The sequence below is a fragment of the Musa acuminata genome, chromosome BXJ3-1 (assembly GCF_036884655.1).
Source record: "Musa acuminata AAA Group cultivar baxijiao chromosome BXJ3-1, Cavendish_Baxijiao_AAA, whole genome shotgun sequence".
Classification (NCBI taxonomy): domain Eukaryota; kingdom Viridiplantae; phylum Streptophyta; class Magnoliopsida; order Zingiberales; family Musaceae; genus Musa; species Musa acuminata.
The window spans coordinates 4759204-4784466 of record NC_088349.1 but is presented as its reverse complement, the minus strand read 5'-3'; the positions used below and the strand labels follow the sequence as shown (position 1 = coordinate 4784466).

At 43.9% G+C, this 25263-nt stretch overlaps 2 protein-coding genes, 1 long non-coding RNA gene, 2 other non-coding genes and 1 pseudogene across 7 annotated transcripts; 3 read left to right on the top strand and 3 right to left on the bottom strand.

Annotated features, from left to right (window-relative positions):
- The first annotated feature begins 999 nt into the window (after window positions 1–999).
- LOC135628660 (small ribosomal subunit protein bS6c-like) lies at window positions 1000–8344 on the top strand (annotated as a pseudogene).
- A 6059-nt stretch (window positions 8345–14403) lies between these two features.
- On the bottom strand, window positions 14404–16828 carry LOC103985884 (uncharacterized). 2 transcript variants are annotated; one of them, XR_671764.3, is made up of 4 exons: window positions 16519–16828; window positions 16226–16441; window positions 15309–15459; window positions 14404–14618 (listed from the first exon to the last, which is right to left on the bottom strand). XR_671764.3 is itself a non-coding variant. In XM_009403748.3 (3 exons), the coding sequence occupies exons 1-3, from the start codon at window positions 16771–16773 to the stop codon at window positions 15373–15375; spliced, it is 558 nt and encodes a 185-aa protein (XP_009402023.1). In that variant the 5' UTR covers window positions 16774–16828; the 3' UTR covers window positions 15158–15372. The 2 variants fall into 2 exon arrangements, 1 of the variants encoding a protein (XP_009402023.1); XM_009403748.3 differs by lacking the exon at window positions 14404–14618 and having other exon boundaries at window positions 15158–15459.
- A 349-nt stretch (window positions 16829–17177) lies between these two features.
- On the bottom strand, window positions 17178–17251 carry TRNAE-UUC (transfer RNA glutamic acid (anticodon UUC)). The gene has a single exon. It is a non-coding gene; the product is annotated as a tRNA-Glu (tRNA).
- Window positions 17252–17889: 638 nt separating this feature from the next.
- Window positions 17890–20381, top strand: LOC135629341 (uncharacterized). Its single transcript, XR_010493203.1, has 2 exons — window positions 17890–19081; window positions 19957–20381. It is a non-coding gene; the product is annotated as an uncharacterized LOC135629341 (long non-coding RNA).
- A 2359-nt stretch (window positions 20382–22740) lies between these two features.
- Window positions 22741–22812, top strand: TRNAQ-CUG (transfer RNA glutamine (anticodon CUG)). Its single transcript has one exon. It is a non-coding gene; the product is annotated as a tRNA-Gln (tRNA).
- Window positions 22813–22993: 181 nt separating this feature from the next.
- Window positions 22994–25254, bottom strand: LOC135628121 (uncharacterized). Of its 2 annotated transcripts, none has more exons than XM_065134585.1 (3): window positions 24751–25254; window positions 24405–24670; window positions 22994–23299 (listed from the first exon to the last, which is right to left on the bottom strand). In XM_065134585.1, the coding sequence occupies exons 1-3, from the start codon at window positions 25085–25087 to the stop codon at window positions 23186–23188; spliced, it is 717 nt and encodes a 238-aa protein (XP_064990657.1). In that variant the 5' UTR covers window positions 25088–25254; the 3' UTR covers window positions 22994–23185. The 2 variants fall into 2 exon arrangements, with proteins under 2 accessions (XP_064990657.1, XP_064990658.1); XM_065134586.1 differs by lacking the exon at window positions 22994–23299 and adding an exon at window positions 24169–24309.
- Window positions 25255–25263: the final 9 nt, after the last annotated feature.

The window sequence follows — 25263 nt, the reverse complement described above, 5'->3', positions numbered from 1 at the left end:
CGGGTGATCGTCGGTGATCAATGTATGAAAACCGAGGTTAGGTGGGGTTTTCGATATGAATATTTTGACGCTTTACTTAGTTCAGAATAGAAAGTTGGACTAATTACATATTACTTCGTATATTTAAATCGTTGTGGTTCTTATATTTGATATAATTATATTATAATTCGTATAGTTCTGAAAGTAAAATAAATAATTTTATTTATCATAATATTATCAGTTATATTTATGAAAAATATAACATGTGACATCGATCAATACAAAAGTGATGGATAAAAAAATGTTATAAAGTGATGGATAAAAAAATGTTATGTTTTCCATCAATACAGTTGATGATGTTATGACAAATTAGATCTTTTGTTTCATTTTCAGAATTATATGAATCTCAGTGTAAATTTTTTAGATAAATAAATCGTAATACTAATAGAGTCTAAATATAAAGAATAATATGTAATTAGCTATAGAAAGTAAAGGTTGATGTAAACATTAACTGACCCAAAGGATTTAAATAGAAAAAATATTATATGATACGAGCAAAATATTCCTTCGATATTTTATTTGGATTGATGTCGACATAGCTCAATAACTAATCCCTATCCCTTTTCTAATGGTGATCAAGCTACCACATGTTAGATCACATGATTGAGACAAATATTTCCTTTTATCATCTCGGTATCGCAATAATGTCATACAACCTAATCAAAACATGACATAATTCTATAGTCTTCGAAGCTTATCTCATCTTTATCAAATGCTATTTAGTTGTATGATAATGAAGAAAAAGAAAGAAAAAGAGTTTGTCCTTTAATCACTAACGTTAAACACTTGAATCCAATCTTAATGACCCAACACTAATTTGGATCCATAATCCGGTTCAGGAGAGTGAAACCCAATCCACATTTGGGCCGGATCAGTATTTTAGAGACCAATTAGGCCCATCAAAGACTTCGGTGTTAAGCGACTCCCTCCTCTCTCGTCCGCTCCGCTTCTTCCACTCCCATGGCTTCTTTAGCCTCGTCTCTCGCGCTCTCCATCGCCGGCTAAACTCCGTCCTCCTCTTCCTTCTCTAGGGTTCCTCTCCTCCGTTGCGATCTCCGCATGCCGATACTTCCAGCCATCTCCCAGGGCCCGGATCTCCCGGCGGACGCTCTCGATTCGAGCGCTGACGCTGGATTTCTTGGGTTCTTTTTTCGAGGGAGGAGGGGATGAGGAGGGTGGTGGCCCCTCGGCGTTCTCCGCCGCTGCTCCTCTTGGGGACAAGGAGGAGCCGCAATGCCCTCCGGGTCTTCGCCTGTATGAGACTATGGCCGTGCTGCGCCCCGACATGACCGAGGACGAACGCCTTGCCCTTATTCAACGATACGAAGAGGTGATCATTCTTTTCTTCCCTTTTTTTCCTTTTCGTTCTCGAATTCGTGGAAATGCTAATTATTCTTTATTAATTGATACGATTTCCTTTTGATTTGTATTCTGTCATCATTTGCCGTTGATAAAGTGGAATAGAGTAAAATGCTAATTTATGTTAACACCAGGACTTGAACGAAGAAATTTCAAGGTTTTAGATTGACAATCTTCGACAAGCTCGCTAGATGTGCCAACATTTGAGTTTTGCTTTTTAGGAAGATATCATTTAACAGTAAGTTTTGGTTGATTTTAATTGTTCGTACAGTGGATTGCATTTGCAGGAAGTACATTAGACTAATGAAAAAGTAATGAACAGTGACTAAGTGCATAAAGCACTAGGAAAATGTGTTTCCACGTGATGAGGATAGTAATTATGATAAGACACGGTTGACGTCAGATGACGCCTCACGCCTCGGACGACGCGACGTCACCTGGTCAAACGGATCGAAACACAAGCCGAGGCGCATTTCTTCATGCCACGCCAAACCAATGTCAGATGCAACCAGCTTGCCCCCTGCAAGTGGGCACATTAGGAAATAGAAAGCCTCCCTATAAATACCCTCGCACTCAGAACGAGCGGGTGGAGGACAGATGGGAGAACACACCGGGGAGACACCTCAAACTCTTCTCCTTCCTACCCCCTTCACCATCTACTCACTCGATCGTCGGAGGGGTCGGGTCGAGCCTCCCGACCCGACTTGTGTGCAGGAAAGAAGACGGGGCGCGTCCCTAGCCGAGGAGGCCCCTCCAACGGAGACGGTTGACCTCGTCCCGAATCGGACCGCCGCATCCGACCACCTCAGCGGGCTCGAGGAACGCCCCAGGGAGATCCCCATCGTCCGGACCCGAACCGAGCCGCGTCGGCCCTGAGGCCACGGCTCAAAGTTGTTTCCCACAACAGATTGGCGCTAGAAGGAGGGCCCGGAATGTCGGGTGATCACCCGCACGGCTCAGACGAGCCCACGGCTGACAAGTCGCAACCGACTGAAGCCTTAGGGGAACATCCCCCGTACGGAGACCATCGTGACGAATACCCCGCTACGACCTCAGAACGATATTGGCAAATATTCAACGACCCGGGTTTGTCACCGCCCGACGGCGCCCCTGCCGACTCGACGCCCGTGTCACCCGAGGCCACCTCAGCGCGACCTCCCGCTTGAGCCGTGTCCCTCGGCCGCAGAATGCCGAGCCCCCCTCAGGGCGGCCTCCCGACCTGAGCCACGTCCCTCGGCTATAGACTACCGAGTCCACCTCAGCGCGGCTAGCCCGCCTGCGTCGTGTTCCTCGACTTCATGCCCCCAAGACCACACCTGCGCGGCCTGCCCGCCTGCGTCGTGCTACTCGGCTCATCGACTCCTCGGCTCCATGCCCCGAGATACATCTGCGTGGCCCGCCCGCCTGCATCGTGCTACTCGGCTGCATGATGCCTGAGACACACCTGCGCGGCCCGCCCACTTGCGTCGTGCTACTCGGCCGCATGATGCTCGAGACCACACCTGCGCGGCCTGCCTGCCTACGTCGTGCTCCTCGGCTCATGCTCCCGAGACACACCTGCGCGGCTAGCCCGCCTGCGTCGTGTTCCTCGGCTTCATGCCCCCGAGACACACTTGCGCGGCCAGCCCGCCTGCGTCGTGTTCCTCGGCCTCATGCTCCCGAGACACACCTGCGCGGCCAGCCCGCCTGCGTCGTGTTCCTCGGCTTCATGCCCCCAAGACCACACCTGCGCGGCCCGCCCGCCTGCGTCGTGCTACTCGGCCGCATGATGCCCGAGATCACACCTGCGCGGCCTGCCCGCCTGCGTCATGCTCCTCGGCTCATGCTCCCGAGACACACCTGCACGGCCAACCTGCCTGCGTCGTGTTCCTCGGCTTTATGCCCCCGAGACACACCTGCGCGGCCAGCCCGCCTGCGTCGTGTTCCTCGGCCTTATGCTCCCGAGACACACCTACGCGGCCAGCCCGCCTGCGTCGTGCTCCTCGGCTTCATGCCCCCGAGACCACACCTGCACGGCTTGCCCGCCTGCGTCGTGCTACTCGGCCCTCATGTTACTCGGCTCCTCGGCTACTCGGCCGTCCGCCCCTCGGCTCCTCGGCTTCATGCCCCCGAGACACACCTGTGCGGCCAGTCCGCCTACGTCGTGCTCCTCGGCTCACGCCCCCGGCCCTATACTACCCGAGACATGCCTGTGCGGCCAGCCCGCATGCGTCGTGCTCCTCGGCTCCATGCTCCCCCAGACCGCGCCCTCGCGGCCAGCCCGCCTAAAAGCTGAAGCCATGCCTCAGACTCCCGTTATAACGTCCGACGCATAGCTTCTTTCCGGGGCGGAATATGATGAGGATAGTAATTATGATAAGACCCGGCTGACGTCAGATGATGCCTCACTCCTCGGACGACGCGACGAGACCTGGTCAAACGGACCGGAACACAGGCCAAGGCGCATTTCTTCACGCCACGCCAAACCAATGTCAGACGCAACCAGCCTGCCCCCTGCAAGCGGGCACATCAGGAAATAGTAAGCCTCCCTATAAATACCTTCGCACTTTGAACGAGCGGGTGGAGGACAAAGGGGATAACACACCAGGGAGACACCTCAAACTCTTCTCCTTCCTACCCCCTCCACCATCTACTCACTCGATCGTCGGAGGGGTCGGGTCGAGCCTCCTGACCCGACCTGTGTGCAGGAAAGAAGACGGGGCGCGTCCCCAGCCGAGGAGGCTCCTCCAGCGGAGACGGCTGACCCCGTCCCGAATCGGACCGCCGCATCCGACCACCTCGGCGGGCTCGAGGAACGCTCCAGGGAGATCCCCGTCGTCCGGACCCGTACCGAGCCGCGTCGGCCCCGAGGCCACGGCTCAAAGTTGTTTCCCACAACACCATGGAAAAAGTTGTTGGTGTGGTAGTGTAGCTATGTTGGCAATTTTTGAAAAGCTAGATAGAGGACCAAGGTTTGAGGTCTTTAACAAATACTATTCAACCATAATATTTGGTTGATTCTAATTGTTCATAGAGTGGATTGAATTTGCAGGGAGGCAATTAAAGTTATGAACAGAGACTAAATGCAGAAAGCATAAGGAGAATATGCTTTTGATGGAAATTGTAGTTGTACCATGCCGTACCATATTGTATGGTACAGTACCAGTGTACTAGTGTACCAAGCTTTGCTCGGTATGATATGATACGGCATACCGAATGGTACGCTTAAAAAAATTATAAAAATTAATTTTAGTACAAAGCTATATTAAATATAAAAACCACAGCAATATAAAATTTCCATTAAGGCCACATTTGTGTGTTTTGCGCTGGCCTTTATATATTGGGCCAAACCCTATCAATAGTTGTAGAAGAGGGAGCGAAGAGCTGCGACATCGAGGGAACGATGGCAGTGGGCGCTGCAGCGAAGAAGCGAAGAACCAAGAAGAAGAAGAAGAAGAAGAAGGATAAGTGGGGGCAGCTAGTGGTCGCGCTCGTGGAGGACATTGAACAAGGACGAGAAGAAAACCCGTTGTAGCGAGATGCCGAAGAACAGGAGGACGAGGAGGCGGTGCCGGGCGACAGCGAGTCGTATGATCCCAACAAGGTGGTGGTGAGCTGGATGCCCTACTTAGCCAATGAGCAGTAGATCAGAGACTTGTTTAGGGACATCGGCCCTGTTGTCCAACTTTAGCTTTCCCACTTCCTCGACGTTAGATTGGGATTGAGAAAGGGCGTGGAAGACGAGTTCGAGCCGAGGTTCGACATGCTCAGGTTCATCGAGACGCTGATGACGGTGCATCGGTGACTTCACGATACCCTTTCTCGACACTTCTCCCTCTTCTTCGAACGCCTTCTTCTTCCTCGTCTCGCCTTGTCGCAGCCAGGCTGATATTGCCTGGTAGCGAGGGTCCGTGTGCCGATCAGCTGGCGTACCGGGTGGTACGGAACGGTATTAAAAACCCTTGTAGTTGTAATAGAGAATGACTACTTATCAAATGCTTTGTGCTATATGTTAAACAAGATACAAAATGTTGACATCCCTTGAGAATTAAGCTCAGCTGAGCCTTGCTAAAGCATCTGTCTTCTTATCTACCTTTAGAAAATTAAATAATTGTGTGCATAATTGATCACATGAAAGCTAAAGTGAGCACGTGGAAAGATCCTGTCGATCTATTTTGCACTGAGCAGATAGGTTAGCTCTGGATGGTGTTATGTATAAATGCTATATAATACGAAATCATACACATGAAAGGTGGATTTGACCGTTGGAAGCATAGGCTTTCTTGGTGCACATCAGTTCACAATCCAGTGTGTGGTCTTATGTAAAACATATCCAACATGTTGGTAACTTCACTACCCGTATGATTATACTTTGCCAGATCCTTCTTCTTGGCCTTCATAACCATTGATAGTTCTAAGGAATCAAGAAAACATTATCACTTTTAACTCTTCATGTTATTGTCCTATAACAAAAGGTTGTGCTGTCACATATTAAGGATAATTATTTTAGCCATAAGTGTCTCTAGGAAAGTGCCCTTTGCTAGACCATCACATTTCACTTTAGTGTGAAATCGAACTATGATCTTAATAAGGTAAAACACAGGAACTAATCATCTTGGCATACTCATTTTTAAAGATCCTCCCAATATCCAATTGCAGAATCAGAGAAAATAAGTTGTTGAATAAAATGCATTCCCTTTCATGTAAATTGTCATTTTAGCTGCCATCCTTTGAAATCTACATTTGGAGCACATTGAGAATCCTCGAGTTCATTGTTACAAAAAATTTGCCTAGGTGTGAACATGGTGTTTATGCTAAGATAGACAAAAAAACATGCTTAACTATTCTTTGGGGGTTTTCTTGTTCTTTTTAAGCTCAAGTAATAGAAAGGCACATTTCTCTGGTATATTTCGTCTCTGTCATGTCTTTATGTTATGGATCCTAATTACTTGTTTGTTCAGTAAAATATTTCGGGAAGGAGAAGCAGCAGACAATAGATTTAGTTTCCAAAAAGGTGGTTTTCCTTTCACTGTAGGACCTTCTTTGTCCTTCTTTTCTTTTCAAGATAACTTTCTGTATATATTCCTCAGATACACATTGTTTTTCTTGTATAAATAAACCTTGAGAAAAGACCTACGAAATGAAAATATTATTATTCATTTGCCAGCATTACAAAGCCTTTCTGGAAGGTGGTGGAAGCTACACAGACTACATTTCACCACACACTGTTTTTGCTCACATTTAAGCTCATGTATAAAAGTGAGTTTCTTGTTTTCGAAAGTGTTCCATTGGTAAAATAATAGTTTTCTGGAACAGTCCGAAACAGTGAAATAATATAATGGAATCCATCCAATTCAGAATTTTTTTATGGTTGACATGCTAAACAAGATCAATTGCTTCGCCTATGGGTACACCTGCTGCCTATTTTTCATCCTTGACTGTAAACAAGATCACTAATCCTACCAGCTGATCATATTTATAGCTGATTTTATTTCTTTTATGTGCTGACTGGAGGTATAAAGCTTTTCTAATGTTACTTGGTTCATATTATCATCATTTCATCTTCTTGCTACTTGGTCCTATTTATAACAAGAACAAACCAGGAGTCTCAACCACTCTGCGTCCTCTGCATGTATCTTATCAGTCCTTTATTATTCAAGAAAACATTTTGTGGTTGATTCTGCACTCATGTCGCCCATCTCACTTGTTTTGTATTGCTGGTCTTGGTATGTGTTGATCTGTGACTATTTGGTTAGACATAACTGCAAATACGTTCGAGGGAGGAGTTCAATAAAACCCTGTTTTAAGAGAAGTTCAGGTTGTCTCTGTTGAAATTGGATTTTTTTTATTAAATGATAGTCATCTTCATTGCATGCTTGCTTAAGTTATGATAACATGACGAAACCATGTGATTTTTCTATTAGCATCACATGATCTTTGTTATTAAGCTAATTTCTATCATGGTACATGCTGCAGTTGCTCGTCGCAGGTGGTGGTTTGTATGTGGAAGTGTTTAACCGAGGAGTGATCCCACTTGCATACAGCATAATGAAAAAGAACAAGGCAGGGGAGAGCAACACATACTTGGATGGCATATACCTTCTCGTCACCTATTTCACCAAACCTGAATCCATGGCTCTTCTCGAGTCGAGGCTCAAGACAGACGATGATGTTATCAGGTCAGCGAGCTTTAAGATACGTAAGCGGAAGTATTAGAATCTCATCTCATCAGGCTTTGTCGTATGACATGCTTATCATCCTTGACACTGATCACCTTGTTAACATAGGAATTGGTTGATGAATTCTTCTTCTGTTTTGTGAGATTGTCCCTTATGATTTTCCAACTGTGCCTTTGCTTTAGCGATCTCTTCCCAACATGTAGATCGTGTCTTGGCCTTGGTGTTAATTGGTTTCTTGGCTTATTCAATCCGCCAACAACATATAAAAAACTGGGATCGAGCTTTCTTTCTTGTTGATACGGTTATCATTTTTTATCAATCGGTACTTGATATACAAAATTCGTTTAACGCTTATTGGGCATGTTATGTCAACTTCGGAAATGACAAAAAAGTTTGTGAGACATGTTATGTTCAATGCTTATTGGGCATCGGTAGATTATTTAAAGAGAATATTTTTTCATCAAACATTGTATAAAAATTATGTTATATAAAATGGTCATTTTAGGTATGTTTCTATTCATAACTTACTAAACAAACATTTAGAGTTTTAAATGTCTATGGATATATATTAGCTTGATATGGGAAGGTTTTATCGAGATATGAACATCTTTTGTGCTCAAACAAACCAAAGCTAGAAAAGGGACAGTGGGACATGAGCTGCAGATATTTTTCGTCTTCGTAAATGGTCCCTCTCTTGCTGATGACTCAAGAAAAATGCAATGAGTTTGAATCAAATTGATGTTAAAATTCTATATTATCACTTGTTTTCCACCATCTTGTAACATGATTAGTAGTTGTGCCTTTCAAATTACAGGTAGAGTCAAACTACCGATTGGGAAGAGGATGAGAATCCAACATGTTGCATGATGGGAGGCGGACTTCGAAATGCTCACAACAGCAGCAGCACGGAACAGGCTGAAGCCTTCCACCATGAGCGCAAAGGCTTGATGTTGCTATCGAAGCACCACCACACACACGATCACCATAATGGTGCGAAGGGCGGGCTGCTGCTGCTATCGAAGCACCACATGATCACCGTAAATGCAAATGTGGACCGGAAAGATCACGAGATGGTGCGTGCGACATGTCCACCATTCCTTGCTTTTGTTTATGGACTCGATTCACTGCTTCAGCGTGCGTCCATGGCTCGTTTGCTTTTCGCAGAAGAGTCGGATCCGATGCATCGCTCTCTTGATTGCTTTCTTGACCTTCTTTTCCTCTTTCATTTCTAGACTGTTCGCATGTGGAGGATGGAAGAAGGCGGACAACAGGCCGGCCTTTTTCATTGAAAACCGGGTGATGATATGGTTTTTTTTTTTAATCGTTATTTACCTGATTGGAAAAATATTCAGAGCTCGACACATGGCAGCCCAATCATTATGAGGATAATAGGATAATTGTTAAGTAAATATTCTAGTTAAATTAACAATAAAAATTTATCAGATCATAGAAATCAAGATGAGTTATTGTTTACTAAAATTATTTTACCTTTTTCGGTTAATGACCTGAGTGTCGAAGAGATCATGTCGAGGATTATACTCGACCTTGATCTTCGTGCATGTCGATCGCAGAATGTACGTCTAAGTTCATATCAGCCACTGAGTAAGCATCTAAGCCTTTCCCTTGGTCATATCGAACTTTTTGTGCACTCGAGTTCGAATCGAGTTAGCCTGATCCAAGCATCATTGATATTCACATTATCATTTTGGGAGGGCCTATGTTGTAAGAATATCATTGCCCTTGACGCATAGCATGGTCGACACGACCTGATGCATTTTATAAAATCGCACAATTGAAATTACCCGAAGTGTTCTCTACAATGATAACATGATTAACATGGCTCGAAGTGCTCCCCATGAGAATAGTGCAGTCGACATGACCCAAAACGCTCTCTACGATGATAACATGGTCGACACGACTCAAAGTTCTCTTCACGATGACAACACGATCGACATGACCCGTGATGTTCTCTATGGTGACAATATGATTGACATGACCTGAAGTACTATCCATGACATCAATACAATTAACATAGCTTGAAGTGCTCTTTATAATAACAACACAACCGATATGACCCAAGACGGTCTACGATGTCAACATGATAACCATGACTCAAAGCACTCTCTATAGTGGCAACACGACAACATAGCCCAAAGTGCTCTCCATGTAATAGCATGACTAACATAGTTTAAAGTGCTTTCCATGATAATAGCATGATCACTATGACCCGAGGTGCTCATTATGATGATAGCATAACTGACATGACCCAAAAGCACTCTCCACGATGATAGTACAACCAACATGACTCAAAGCTATGACAACATCACGATCAATACGACCCAAAACACTCCTTTTAATGATAATGTGGTTGAAATGGCCTGAGGTGCTCCCTTCAACGATAACACAGGTAAAGTGACCCAAAGCATCCCAACGTTCGATGCATTATTCGTGGATATAAATGTCTCTGACATGCGATGTATCCTCCATAGATAAAAAGCATCCTGACGATCGATGTGTCTTTCGTTGACATATGTCTTTAATGCTCGATGCATCCTTTGCGAATGAAAGCATATGAAATGTCTGATATGTCCTCATAGACAAAAGACATCCCATTGGTAATGCATCTTTCAGGACACAGGCATCTTTAATATATGATGTGTCCTCTGTGGGTGGGTGAGAGTATCCAATACGTCCTCTACAAACTAAAAGCATCCCAACGATCGACACATCCTTTACAAAGACAAGCATCTCTAACATGAAGCCAACTTGCCCGATATAGGTAGGACAACATTCGGATAAGATTTTGCCCGAGGTGGGTAGATCAGTCAACCCATAGTAGGCTGCCTGATGTGAGCAAATTGACCAATCCAGAACTAGGCTACTCAAAATGGGTAGATTGACCCAACAAACTAATTCACTGAATGTAGGTAGATCAGGAGTTTCGTGACTAATCCATCTAGCAAATCTATCTGATGTGGGTAGATCATGATTATTTATGGCTGATCAATCTATCAAAGTAATCCACCCGATGTGGGTAGATTACCTACCTGATGTGGGCCTATTAGGAGATCTAGTAGTTGGTTGGTTGGGCAAATCGAGAGATACAGTGGCAACTTGGATGAGACGGGATCCCATCGCCTAATGTGGGTCTCTCGACTCTACCCGTGATAATGTGATTGACATAGATCAAAGCATTCTTTATAAGAACAGTGCAACCGATGTGGCTTGAAATGCTCTCTACCAAGACACTATAACTGACATGGCCTAAAATGCTCTCTATGATGACAATATGGTCATCACGATCCAAAATGCACTCTACAATGACAACGTGTCTGACATGGCCCGAAATGCTCTCTACGATGATAATGTGATCAACATGACCCAAAGTGCTCTCCATGATGACAACACGATTGGCATAACTTGTGATGCTCTATATGATGACAACACGACTAACATGACCCAAAGTACTCTCTACAATATCAACATAGTCAACACAGACTAAAGTGCTCTCTATGATAATAGCATAACTGACATAGCCCAAGGTGTTCTCTATAACGTCAACATGACTCAAAGCATTCTCTACAACGACAGCATGGCTGACATAGCCCGAAGTGCTCTCTACAACATCAATATGGTTAACATGATCGAAAGTGCTCTCTATAACAATAGTATGGTAACATAACTTGAAGTACTCTCCATGCAATAGCACAATCGACATGGTCTGAAGTACTTTCCACGATAATAGTGTGACCAAAACAACTCGAGGTGCTCACTATGATGATAGCATGCCTAACATGGCCTAGAACGCTCTCTACGATGATAGTGCGATTGACATAGCTTAAAGGGCTCTCTATGATGAGAGCACGATCGATACAGCTTGAAGCACTCCTTTCAATGACAATACAATTGAAATGGCTCGAGGTGCTCCCTTTGATACTAATACAACCAAAATGGCTTAAAGCATCCCAATGTTCAATGTGTCCTTTGTGGAGATAAGTGTCTTCGACATGTGATGTATCCTCCATAGATAAAAAGTTACCTAAAGGTCAACATGTCCTTCGTGGACAAGTGTCTTTAAGTCTTGATGCATCTTTCGCAATGAAAGTATAAGAAACATTTGATGTGTCTTCTATAGACAAAAGCATCCCGATAATACAACATCTTTTACGGACATACGTATCTTTAATACGTAATGTATCCTTTGTGGGTGAGAGCATTCGATGTGTCCTCCTCCGCAAATTAAAAGCATCTCAATGACTGACACATCCTTTGCGGACACAAGCGTCTCTAACACGAAGCCAACTTGCTTGTTGTAGGTAGGTCAACATTCAGATAAGATTCTACCAATGGTCAGTAGATTAGTCGACCCACAATAGGCTGCCTGATGTGGGCAAAATGGCTAACCCATAGCCAAGTTACCCAATGTGGGCAAATCGGTCCAACAAACCAATTCACTCGATGTGAGCAGATCAGGAGTTTTGTGATTGATCGATCCAACAAATCTGTCCAATGTGAGCAGATCACGAGTTTTTGTGGCTGAACAATCCAGCAAAGTAATCCACCCAATATGAGCAGATCAGGAGATATAGTGGCAACTCGGACGAGATAGGATCTCATCGCCCAATAATGGGTCCCATGACTCGAGATAAGTTTATATAGCTTAATGTGGGTCCCTCGGCCCCACTACAACGGGTCGGGCATAGATGACTACCAATGTCTGATACGAGTGGATTAAAATCTTTCCCGACGTTGGCATCTTGGCATGTCCAAGGCAAACGACGGCAAGTTTTCACCGTCCGATATGGCATCTCGGCATGTCTAAGGCAGATTGGGCGACGAAGAGGGCCTCGTAGCATCCCCATTGTAGATCGACAATGGCTAGATCGATCGAGGGACTCGAGCATTCCCGTTTCAGATTGGGCAAAGAAGATGACACCCTATCGAGCATGGTGAAATCATCGTGATTGAGGGAGAATTGACGACAGACCCATCGCTCAACATAGGTTCCCCGGTTGTCCCACAATAGAACCATCACCTGACGTGGGTCCTCTAGTGGCCCCACGACTCATGGCTTCCCATCATCAAGTCTGCCTCCTCTCCTCCCTCTTTCGTCGACTCCTCCTTTGAACCACATGGCACCTGGACATGCAACTCGAGAGGCGAGACTCCCTACTCCTGTGGAAAGTGCTGTTGTCAGGATCGAGGCTGCGACAACCTCCACTGGCCTCCTGCATGCCCAGCTTGCCCTTGGCTGGCTTCCTCCATGGCACCAGCCTCCAACGACCCTAGAACCGCCTCAAGTCCTTCCTCTACAACCACTTCACCGTCGTGGGTGGCAACATGCAGTCCAAGATGCTCATCATCTTGCGGAGGGCTTGACCGACGCAGGATGACTGTCTCCAAGGTGGGCAAATCTTGTGCCCGGTGGTCACCTTGATGCTTGACTCGATCAATACTGATTGATGTGGGTCCCCACCTTGATTCTACGGGCATTATGATTCGTGACTTTGGGTTGCTCGAGTAGTTGTGACCTTGTGCCATCCATGGCCATCGATCACAAGGGCACAATGGTTGACCTAACAAACTACTCTACCTCTTGATGATCGAGCTATCCAACCTTTGCCATCCCGCTGAGTTACACCACCTAATGACCGAGCTATCCACCCTCTATTATCCGAAGCAAAACAGATTGACTGAGCTACTCCACCACCAAACAACCGAGCTGTCCACCCTTCACCATTCAAAGCGACGGAATCGACCGAATTACTTCATCAACCGATGACTGAGTTGTCCACCGTCGATGTGTCGTAAGAACTGAGTTGTCCACCCTCGATGTGTCGTAAGAAAAATATTTGCCCCAATAAGAGCTCGGCATATGGCAACCCAATCAGCACGAGAAGGACAAGGGACAGTTACCGAGCGGGTATTCCACCTAGAATTTCTCTCTAGTTAAACCGACTATAAAAAGCCCACCGAGCCAAAAAAATACCCAAGGTCAATTACTATTTATTAAAATTACTTTACCCTTGTTGGCTACTGACTTAAGCATCGGAGGGACCATATCGATACTCTCACCCGACCTCAGTTTTCATGCAAATCAATTATGGGACAAACGTTTGACTCTACATCAACTCTCGAACAAGGGTTTGAGCATTTTATTTGATCATTTCTCTTATACTATTCTCAACCATATCGATACTTCTCTTATACTATTCTCAACCTTAATTCCTCGAATTTATTTATTAATTTAAATATCAAAAAAATCTTTATAGAACATATCCCTATCATAATTTTGAACGAACTCAATTGAACTTGACTACTCTCCAACACCAAAGCTTGTGATGAGTTACATCAGCTCCGAATCACCGACACATCAAATATTCAATATTTATCATAACAATTAAGTTACCTCCCTTTCCTTCTACCATCTATCCAAGAAGGAAGCAGAAAATTTTACACCAATTATGGGTAAGGGATGTCTATTTCCACATGAGAAGGTGGATGATGGGAGCTATCCATTGTATTTACTCTTATCTCATGTCAATGACGACATGTCTGTCTTCCACAGGAGAAGGAGAAGCCAAAGATTGACCCAAGACGCAAAGGCCGACGACAAGGTTGTCTCAGCATCATCCTCCATAGTTTGAGGACAGAGTCGAGGAGGAGCAGAAGAAACAGAAGAAAAGAACAAGCAGCACAAGACCACTCAGAAAGATGGAACTTTGGATCCGTAAAGCCACCACATTAATGGAGATGCATTTGAAGAGAAGTTGACATACTTCTCTTTCAAGTGATTCTCAACGATATCAAGAGTAACAATTCCGAATAATGAGGTAAAAGCATGATGGAAGAGAATGGTGGTTTGTTTGATCTCATTTCATTATTCTGTAAGTAAAGTCTTTCGTTTTAGAAATACCTGAGGATAATACCTGAGGATGACTTCAAACAATCACAACAATGGCTTCAAAACCATTGGCAGAACAGATGAGACAAAAGGATGAGAAGCTGGAAGCTTTTCAATATTGTATCTTGGGCAAGCAGCTGTTGAAGATTGTAGTAGGCCTGCACCAATGGGCAACATCATGCATTATATAGTCTCAGTTCAAATAACAAACTCAGCCCCTCTGTACCACTGAAATAGGAACGCTTAAATTACATGCCGTTTGTAGCTAATGGAATGGTAGGTCAAGGTGATGTGTGACGGAATTTATACACATAATTATTTACAGGGAGATACAAATCTTATACATGTTTTCTTTACCGATTGTAACAAATCTTGTCGTCAACAGGAAAGAAAAGAAAGAATATGATATAAAAAAGGACATCTTAATGCCTGAGATGGGAAGAGTTCTGAAATACCAAATTGAGAATTCTATAAAATGTTGAACTACGGAGACAATATATTCAGTAAAATTAACCTAATGATAAAGAGAACAAGTCCTGAACTGAGACATTATTATCGATACCGGACACACATCTTCCATCAATATCTCTCACATCCAATGGATTTTAAATATTAATGGAAGCATTGATATAATGGTACCACGACATTTTTTTTTTCCGAACAAAGCAGTTGCAGCTAAACTAACCACGAAAAGGAGTTAAAAGTAAACATAATGCTTAGTTAGTACCGGCACATAGTTTTGATGTCTTGTAAACCTTGCCTTGAGCATGAACCACTATGACAAAATGACGGGAAAAAACTAAGCTTTTACTGGAAAGCAAGGAACAATATTGGGAGAGTTTGCTTACATGTGTTGTTGACAAAGCAACAATTGTCATTAGAGATTGTTGTTTGCTACATGCAGTAGGATCATCATCGAGCTTCTACAGACGGCAACGATGTCGACCTCATAGAAAGCTCAGCACCTCCAACCCCTTGATTCCTATTTGTTTCAGCAGCCTGGAAGAATGCAAGTCTTCCAGTAAGCATACAGGAAAAGATTATAAAAAAGGAATCATATCAAACAACCCAAACAAGCAGCTGCTTCACAATTGAGAAATAATCCACTCAACCATTGGGCAAATGGTAATAAATCACATGATAGGATATGTAGAAGAACCATCAAACTCATAAATTTCTACTGGTTTGCACTCCAGGAATGGAGAAAAAAGTAACTAGGAATTGAGAGCAAATGACTGGACTCGACAAAAAAAATTAAACCTTTACAAGTTGCCACCAGATCAAAGCAACATCACTAACCTATCAACAATTAACCTAACCTATGAGAGTAAAGTAAGCACTAATAGATCATGGTGTCCCTCAATATAAAGACAACAAACCTTATCATCTCATGTCTGTATCAGCATTAGAACTGTATATTATACCAAGTCCAAAACTAATATTTAGTTCTTCCTACCCGGATTACCTCCAATCTTTGCCCCATGGCCAATAATCAAAGAAAGAAGCAAAAAAAGACGAAAACTTTTCAGACCTCAGCTACAGGTTAACCTAATCTTGCCACCGACAGTTAATCTTTAGGAAAATTCGACAGAAGAAAGAAGATTATTGCTGATGGAGGAGAAAGATTAGCCTAATTCCTTTAAATTTACCACAATTTAACCTTTTTAGCGTCCTTGAAACATGTTGCTTATGAAATTTCACGAAAGAGGGGAGAAATGAACTATAGAGGTGAGAGGTAGGAACCCTAGGTCTGCCCCGTATCTACCTTGGTATTTCGGGCAGGGTCCTCCAGATCGACCATCCGCACCGACATTCGAGCGATCTCGGCGATGGCGCCGTCCCTGGCGGCGGGATCGTCTCCGGCGAGCTCCTCGTAGGCTGCCTCGAACGCCTCCTGCCAGAACCTCGGCAGCCGGATCCGGTGGTTGTGGGCGTACACGTCCCACATATGCCTCACCACCTTCTCCCTCTCCTCCATCTCCTGTCGAGCAACCCCAAGGGTCAAAGAGGAGAACGTTCAAGGAAGAGATCAAAGATCCGGACAGATCAGGGACGAACCAGAGCGTCGAGATCGGAGTGGATGGGGGCGTTGAGGTCGCGGTCGAGGCGGTTGAGGTCGCCGGCGGACCACCGGAGAGTGACGGTGCCGGTGACCATGGACCAGAAGGCGAGGAGGAGGATGGCCGTAAGTGCCCAGAACTTGTAGCGGCCCTTACCGAAGAGGCCAGCGTCCGCGGCGGAGGAGACCCTGATCGCGGAGGCGACTCCGCCGGTGGCCTCAAATGAAGGGAGCAGATCGTCGCCGTCCTTCATCTCACGGGTGACGTAATTTCCCGTGATGGCCGGAGCGAGAGCTGCGTGCGCTCAGTTGTTTCGGTCCTGCAGCTCCATTAATTATAACTAGCCATTTGACACGTGCAATGCACGTGAATTAAGAAACCAAGATAATGATCTGCAAATTGGATGAAAAACTCACTGAAGAAAGTAAAAGCCAACAATATAACATTGTAAAGCAATTACATAAATTCTTTTCTCATTAAATAAAATGAATTAGAAACATTTATGAATAAAAGCCTGGATATTGACATGTGACCAATACGTTTCTTGCAATTAATTGGATTCTCAACATATAATATATATGAGTAGCGAGATAATTAAATTAATAAGGTTCAAAATAAATATATACAGTTATAATTTATCTATTGAATAAAAACATGTTCCATTGCCGGGATTTGAACCCGGGTCGCCTGGGTGAAAGCCAGGTATCCTAACCGGACTAGACGACAATGGAATGTGATTAGAGTTCACATTAAATTTTATTTAATTAGAGGCTATCATAGAACATTTTTTATACACCAACGTCTTATTCCAAAGATACTTTACGATAAGATTAATTGAGCAAATGTTATAGAGATATAGTCAAACGAAGCACAATTATGTTATACTTCTTATGACAAAAAAAAGCTTGACGAGATTATATATCCCTCTTTCATGTGATGCATCTGTCAATTAAAGTTTCACTTTCATACAACCCGACTCAAAGCAATAAATAAATCGACTCAAACCCAACTAACGTTTCCCTGCTTTGATGATTTGGTTGAAATTAGATGGCAAGCATGCGTAATTTTATTCTTCCAAGTTAAAAAGGCGTTCAATCTCGGGTTTCGGCGAACTGACTTCAATGGAAGGCATAGGCACTGTTGAACGACTCTTTAGTGGGACCTACTTGAATCACCCGTCATCACACGGGTATGATTTCGGGTGAAATGAAAGCTGGTGCAGTTAGTTTTCGTTGTTGTTCCGTGTGGTCACGCAATGAACTCGGTCCTGTCGTGAACGCAACGCAGCCGAGAACCGCCATGCTGTCAGAGCCAATAAATATGAGTACGCGTGGATGCATCTAGTCCGTTCCCATGGCACCACGTTCATCGAGCCGTTGGTCTCCTGCCCGCGGTCTCTATATATCCGAACCCCCGCCAGCGGCGTTTTTCCGTCTCAGGGTTTGTGGTTATTGTCCGCCGGCCCTTCAATCGGCGGAGCTCTGCCATGGCGAAACCACGAGGCTCAGGGTTTGATGTCGTTTTACGCCGTCGCTGCAGTCGGCGCTGTTCTTATCATGGTGAAGCTACCTGGCTTAGGGTTTGTTGTCGTTCTCCACCATCTCTGCAGGCCGCGCTGATCTCCCATGGCGAAGCTGCGTTCCGGTGTTACCTGTTTTCTTCTGGCAGATCTTCGAGTTCGTGGTGTTCCTGATGGTATCGATTAGGTCTTCCCTTGTTCTGTCTTGTATTTTGGTTCTTTTTATCATATCCCCATACTATTTCTCTCATCCGATCTGCTTTTCCTTGAGATTCTCCTGGTTTCTCGTCGATTCGTTAGTGAATTTCTTTCCTCCTATATTGCTGTCACTTGGATGGGTATGCTGCAACAAAAGCATCGATTATCGATCTGAGGCGCGGATCCTTTATGGGAGGCTGCTATTTCGTGTCATAACTCTTGTATGCAGGGCAGGGGATGATTTCTTTTCTGCTTGTTAAGCAGTTCCATGGCTGAAAACATAAGATAGAGTTTCATCCACCACACGATCGCGTCGCCTAGATCTACGGATCCTAGCTATTTCTCGGTCAACTTTGGTTTGTTTTATATATATCTAACTTGTGCCTTTTCATAGTTCATTCATCTTTTGGCTTGTTTCGTTATCATGAGATCCAACATGGTTTCTTTCAGTATTATCAGTTTCATCAGTTTATTTGCATCTTCTTGTTTCATTACAAATATTCACTGTCGGAAATTTTTTTCTTTCAATTTAATGATTGTTCTGAGCCTTCGAACTATTTATTATGATTGTCTTTTTTTTTTTTTCTATTTGGGATCGTATTGCAGGTTAGCTTAGATTCTTTCTCAGGCGCCCTATGATCATGTTTCTTGGATCAGGAGTTCGGTAGATGACTGTTCGTGTTCCATGGATTTTGTTGATCGTACGTCTCTTTTACAAGTACATAGGAGCTCGAACCATGGGGCGGTTTATGATTGTCAGACTATGTTCTCCAAAGTCGTATTAAAGGTGTAAAATTATGATATTCCCTGTGGCTGGGAACAAGCGGGTATTGATTGAGGGAAGGTAATTTGGAACTGAACTTTGTTATATGGGCCTTTGCCATGTTGGGTGCGCTCGCATGGCAGGTCACCTATCCTTAATAAAATTTTATTTTTTTGGGTGTGCTTGTGGGGAGATCGCACGGGGTATTGTTATTTATCCCTGGGTTCTCCTCCACTTTGTGGTGTTGCGTCATCGGTTCCTTTTTGCCCCTGCATATTTGCATGCGCATATCGTTATGTCGCCCCACTAAATATCTTAAGACTTCATTATTTGGGTTGGTACGAAATCATTTTCGGAGTGATGAGGTCTATTTTGTTTTTGGGTTTCCATAGATACTGTCATGCATTTAAAACAGCCATTGACACATTATGCAGCTCTTTCCAGAGAGATTGAGTATACTCAGTTACTTTAAAACAACCGCTTTAATGATTAGCACATTAAGTTATTCTATTATTTATTTAATTACAACATTCCTTCTCCTTTTGCGATTAGCTTCCAGCCAAATTTGTAGCCACATGCAATGGTAATTTGATATGTCGATACTACTTCAATGGTCAGTGTCACTAAGATTGTGCTGCATCTTATTTACACTTTCATACATTGTGACTGGACCATGTAAGGTTCCATATTGTTGCATCCTCATGTATTCGTTTCAGTATAAGATCGTCAACCCTGAATAGTCGATGAGGGTCAATCGCCAATTGCTGGTTGTTATGGTTTGAGAATTGAAATTTCGTTTTTCTGTTCTTGTTTTCGAAGTAGTTTCAATATCACTGGTACTTGAGATTTCGGTCATCTGGATTTTGAATGACCTGCAGCAGAGACAATAATCTTCGTTTTCAGAAGAACATGACCATACATCGATGTACTTTTGTATTGGGCCTCTTGTGTTGCAGGAGCTGGAGATTTCTTCCATTTAGGGAGCATGTACGAGGAAAAAGAAGCTTATTTCAGATCCATGGAGCTTGACGAAGAAGGCTATTAGTGTTCCAAGGAATTTGGTGACCAGCTGTTATTAAGCATCGGAGGAACTAGCGGTATGGATAAATTGGGCTATCAGAGGTTCCCTGTGTGCTTCTGGTGGTGATCTCATGGGACGTTTCTTGATTCCTTGCTCTTACTCTCCAGTTGCTCTTTCTCTTACGAGGTTATTTGCTTTCTGGTTAATCTAAATTTTTTAGGTGTTTTGGATTTTACTTCCATGGGAGGTATATACCACTCTTTGCACAGACATAACTCTCAACATTGACTCATGTTACATTGAATAGGAATATGTCAATGATCTTGAATTGTTGCAAACATGATCTTCGTTTATCTTTCACTGTTTATAGCCAATTTGATGTGGTGAAAAAGGTCACCACCATGAACTCTTTTTAATCTTATGTGGGTTGAAATGTCTACTAATTGTTTTATCCTTTGTTGAGGGTTAGATATTGTTGTCTTAAGATTGTTTTTCAGTAGTTTTGGTGTCGTTTTTTTTATGAAGCTGCTGTTGTTTTATTTGGTCTTCTTTTGATGCGTCTTCTGATTGGTATGTGCAATGTTGTTATAATGGCGAAATGGAGTCACAAATGTAACGTCCATTCTGCTAATTTGACTTTTTAAGCCGGACCAAGTCATTTGATGGCTTTCTCCGGAAGATACTGGAGATCGACTGGTATTAACTGTTAATATAATTTAGTTTGACTGGTATGAACTGATGGCTTTCACCAATTTAGTTTGAGACCAAAGTAGTTCTATTTTTGTCGTGAATTCTTTATGCATTAGTTCATGATGGTAGCTGCTTGTTTTGAAGCAGTAGTAAAATACTTGTTATGAATGTAAATGTATGATTTGATTGTTTTTAAAGTCGAATTATTCTGTTTTTATTTGGTTCTGTTATGGCACTCTTTTTTTTTTTTTTTTTATCTATTTGCCAACAATATTGGAAATCAAAAAGTTGGTGTCTTAAAGAGAATGAAATCAAGAATCGCTGTTTAGCTGCACTTAAATTCTTCTCTTGTTGCATTTGATTATGAGCAAGTTCGTTGGAAGTCATTTTGTGAATCGGAGGAAGGGGTGAAAGTGAAAAATTATTTTTCTCGGAATAGAAAAATAATTTCTATTCAACCGGTGGATAAAAATCCGTAGGTGAGGCTCGCAGCAGGTTGTCTTGTTGGATCTTTAAGCTCAAAATGGCAAGAGCGCTCAAATCATTTGAAAGTGAATATCGGGTACTTTTGAATGCCTTGAGAGGCTGGTGGTTCGAGCCCACCGAGATCCTTTCATGTTTGTCAGCGGCCGTATGTTTTTTTTTTTAATCTTTGTATTGATGTCTGAACAGAAGTTTTTCTGATTAAAATGGTTTTCGACAATTAGTTCTTTTATTGCTTACATATTTTGAGGATGGTGTGATCTCTTCACGTCTTTTTTATGTGAACGTACTAAATTAAACTTGTGAAACAGAGTTTTATGGGAAAGGATAAGCTTGGACCACCTTCAGCTTCTCTAAAAAAAGAGAATATAAAGCTTAAGCTCGTTAGTTCTTTCGAGCCTATCCAGCTAAGCAGGAGCTTCAGCCATGGCAGGTCTATTGATACGAGAACGTCTCCTCTACGATCTTCTTTTAGAACCAGACGGGGGAAGTCCAGACGTTGAAGAAGTGGCGTTTAAAGTGCAAACATACCGGAGAAGTTCATAATTGCTTTGATGTGTTATGTTAAATCAATTAGACCCGATGGTATGATGCCCGGGTTCCCGATACACATGGTCTTATGGTTGTAAACTGGACGAGAGCGCGACAAAGCCCAGGGAAGCGTGGTAGGCAAATCCCCACCATGCGAGCCTCGTGTCCAACATGTGGCACGAGGTTTGTGAAAAAGTTCCACGTGTTCTTTTCTTTGAGCGTCCTTCCAGTCGGTGATCCATTTAAAGACGGCAGCGAACAAAATTGGTGGGTTCTGAGAACGGGAAAGATCGAAGTGAAAGGACATGGGAGGGCAGGTTGACATCATGCTCCGTTTAGGCCACAGCGTAGCGGGAGTAATTCGCCTGAATCCCAGCCCAATCGCACTCCTGACCCCCGTGGGACGTAGAGGCGGCGCAGTCTGCTTCGTCTCTGGCGCGACACCTGAGAAGGAGGAGAGGAAGATGGACGAAGACGAAGAGCAGCATACTGATTCCGTTAACACCTATCAAGGGTGATCGTATAAAACACGAGTCCCATAACTTTGGTTTCCTTTGTTGTTGAGGTGTAAAGAGGGCCGTGTTGTATGGCAGGGATGCGATGAGTCACTCCTTTGGGGAAGCGTACGCGACGCGCTCAGACTGGGAAGGTTTTGGAGGCATCTACGGCCGAAATCCTTCGGAAATAACTCATCCCGGTATGTTTGTTTTTTCCCCTGAACTAAATCATAGATTTCTCATCCTCAAATAAGAAAGTGTCACTTGATTCTCTTTTTTCTCTCTCTCTCTCTCTTAAAAAAAAAAAAAGAATACGACAAGGCGCAGGGGAGCGAGGTCAAGGAAAAGGAGAAGGCTCCCAACCAAGCCACATGATGAGTCTTAGGCTTTTGTTACTTGTTTCCCGTTGTCTACGTATTTCCCTGGTAACTCGATGCTACTTCTCTTTACTAAAACGCCTGTTATGACAGTTATCTTTAACAAATAAATAATTTTAACAACTCTTTAAGTAGTACCTTGGTCCCATGGTCTAGTGGTCAGGACATTGGACTCTGAATCCAGTAACCCGAGTTCAAATCTCGGTGGGACCTTATAAATTAATGTTTTCACGCGAAAGAAATTTTGTTCATTTAGGAGAGGCCCTCATAAATCACATGTTTTTATTTGTCACAATATAAAACAAAGTAAATCCTTTTTTGTGCCCGTTGCTGTCGAATTGTTCGACAGAAATGCTAAATGCGATTTTATCTCAACATATGCTCGGTATATATATACACACTTGTACTCAACATATGCTAAATGTATACTTGTACTCAATATATACACGCGCGCGCGCGCAGGACCAGATCTTGGCTATGTTATATAGGCAACATACTACGAATTGCCATGGCAAGATATTGAGTACAAGTTTACAGGCATAGCAGACAAACTCGTTTTTGGCATACGACTTCAACATCGGATCACTTAGTTTGCTGCGTGCGGAAGTTTCTCATCTTCGAGGAATGAATACGGATCGATATATGGAGGCGGTGAAGCTGCCAACTTGCTTGCATCATGCATAAAACTCGGGCCAGAACACTGAAAAGCATGCCAATAAAACACACAAGTTAAAAGACACTTATCAAAAGCTCATTCACTCGGAATCTTGGTTGCAGGTAAAGCAATGTGGCAAATGTTGTTTATGATGCCACAAAAGAGAAAAAAGAGACACAATTTCCATTTACTAGGCCTTCTTCTAAGTCATAAACCAGAGGAGAGCAGGGAAAAGTTGAAGCTTTCTGTATGCAGAGATGCGAAAACACCAGCAGTAACCAGGTTCAAAGGCCGAAACCCCGGAAAGAATGTTCCACCAATTGTGAGGAGCAGTTTTGCCCGTGGAAGTAAACCCTTTCTAAGAGAGAGAGAGAGAGAGATAACGATAAGATAGGAAAGCCATATGGATTAGCAGAGCATGAATGCTTGTATGTTGTCATCATAACAGCAGTCTTTGATAACTTGATGTCAAGATTGTCCACATGCCTGAGGATTGATTCTGCATGTTAGATTACCTCCTTAGATCTCAAGTGTTCCATCAGTCATTCAACCATACCTAGAGTAACTAGAGTGAGCGTTCCTGCTAGTATATATAAATACTTCACCTCGATGCATCTTTTGATACAAAAACTTATTGTAGATGTTTAATTATACAGTTAGCTGCCTTTCACTGGTTCACCCTTCTCCTGATGTAGAAGAGTTGAATCCATAAGAAAAGGATTCTCAATGATCAAGAGAGCAGTAAGTGGCTTAGCAACTCAAGAACATAGTAATCTTTCTTGTTCAATGATTTTAGTGATCATGGCATCAGATGGACTTGCAAGAACACTCTTTAATGTGCAATAGTCTTTTTTCTTCAAATACAAGTGATGAATCCATGATTGCACATCTTGCTAATTCTGTATCAGAGCAACTCGGCCAAGGATTTTGCTCAATTTAAGGATAAAGCTTATTTACAGGTTTCTTCTCTACATGTCCCTCGGGATTCCGACACTGCACCGTCGGAAATCGGTGATTGATCCTCACTGAATCCGAAAGAGTGATCAAAGTGAAAGCTGGTGATTGCAAGAGAACGATCAAATAGCAACAGTTTGATGACAATGCAATTTGGATTTGCAGAGCAGAGGAAGAGGTGACGACGGATACCGACCTCCAATCCCTCACTGTTCACCGACATGAACAGCTCCTTCGGCCTCGTCATCCCCTTCTCGAGCTCCACCGAGGCCACCCCGTTCCTGCTCCCCCGCTCCCTGCGGCCACCGCCGCCGTTGCCGCTATCTTCCTTGGCTTCCATCTCCCTCTGGCCCCGTCCACGCGCCCCCCTTTCGCTGTCCTCCAATAGGGACGTCGGGGTCATCCCCCGCCGCCTCAGCTCCTTCATGAACAGCGACTCCGGCGGCTCCTCCCACCCTGAACCTAACACGCACGAGAACCACACGAAGAATCAAGAAACGAGAAAACCATAACGAATCGAGTTCAAGAAGGCGGGCATCTACCGTCGGGTTCGCCGCCGTTGTCCTCCGGGAGGCGGCAGAGTATGCGGACGGGGCCAAGCAGACCCGAGGGCCACCGCAGGGCGGGCGGCGAGAAGCCGGATCTCGCGAGTTGGAAAGCGGCCATACTCGCTAGTGTAGGGCACACAAAAAGGGGCAAGTTTGGGGCACGGGGATTTGAGATAGGAGAGGGACAAGAGAGGAGGGAGGAGGCGAGGAGAGGACACCGCCGGTGGTGACGGTGACCGCGAACACAGCAATAATAATCGTACTCCTCAAGCGATGTACAGCGCGTGCAAACTAAACGATCGACCGTCCATGGAGGGCATAAAGCTGCCATGGACGGCGGGTATAGGAAGATCGGGTACCGGAGTTTGGTCCGGTAATTGAGGCTCGCGCTGCGGCTGCGCGTCGGAAGTAGGCGGCGGGACCCACGTGGGACCCGCGTCTCTCCTATTCCATAGCTCTCAAAACGCCATCTCACACGTGGTTGTTGTCGTGTGAGGAGATCGATCA

Bases quoted from the DNA above. Each gene is read 5' to 3' on its own strand.
- LOC103985884 (XM_009403748.3), bottom strand. From the start codon at position 16,773: ATGAAGGACGGCGACGATCTGCTCCCTTCATTTGAGGCCACCGGCGGA. The intron at 16,442-16,518 runs GTTCGTCCCTGA...GTTGCTCGACAG, and splicing joins ACTCCGATCTCGACGCTCTG to GAGATGGAGGAGAGGGAGAA. The intron at 15,460-16,225 runs GTAGATACGGGG...GCATTCTTCCAG, and splicing joins ACCCTGCCCGAAATACCAAG to GCTGCTGAAACAAATAGGAA.
- LOC135628121 (XM_065134585.1), bottom strand. From the start codon at position 25,087: ATGGCAGCTTTATGCCCTCCATGGACGGTCGATCGTTTAGTTTGCACG. The intron at 24,671-24,750 runs GTAGATGCCCGC...CGTGCGTGTTAG, and splicing joins CAACGGCGGCGAACCCGACG to GTTCAGGGTGGGAGGAGCCG. The intron at 23,300-24,404 runs GTCGGTATCCGT...CATGCTTTTCAG, and splicing joins TGAACAGTGAGGGATTGGAG to TGTTCTGGCCCGAGTTTTAT.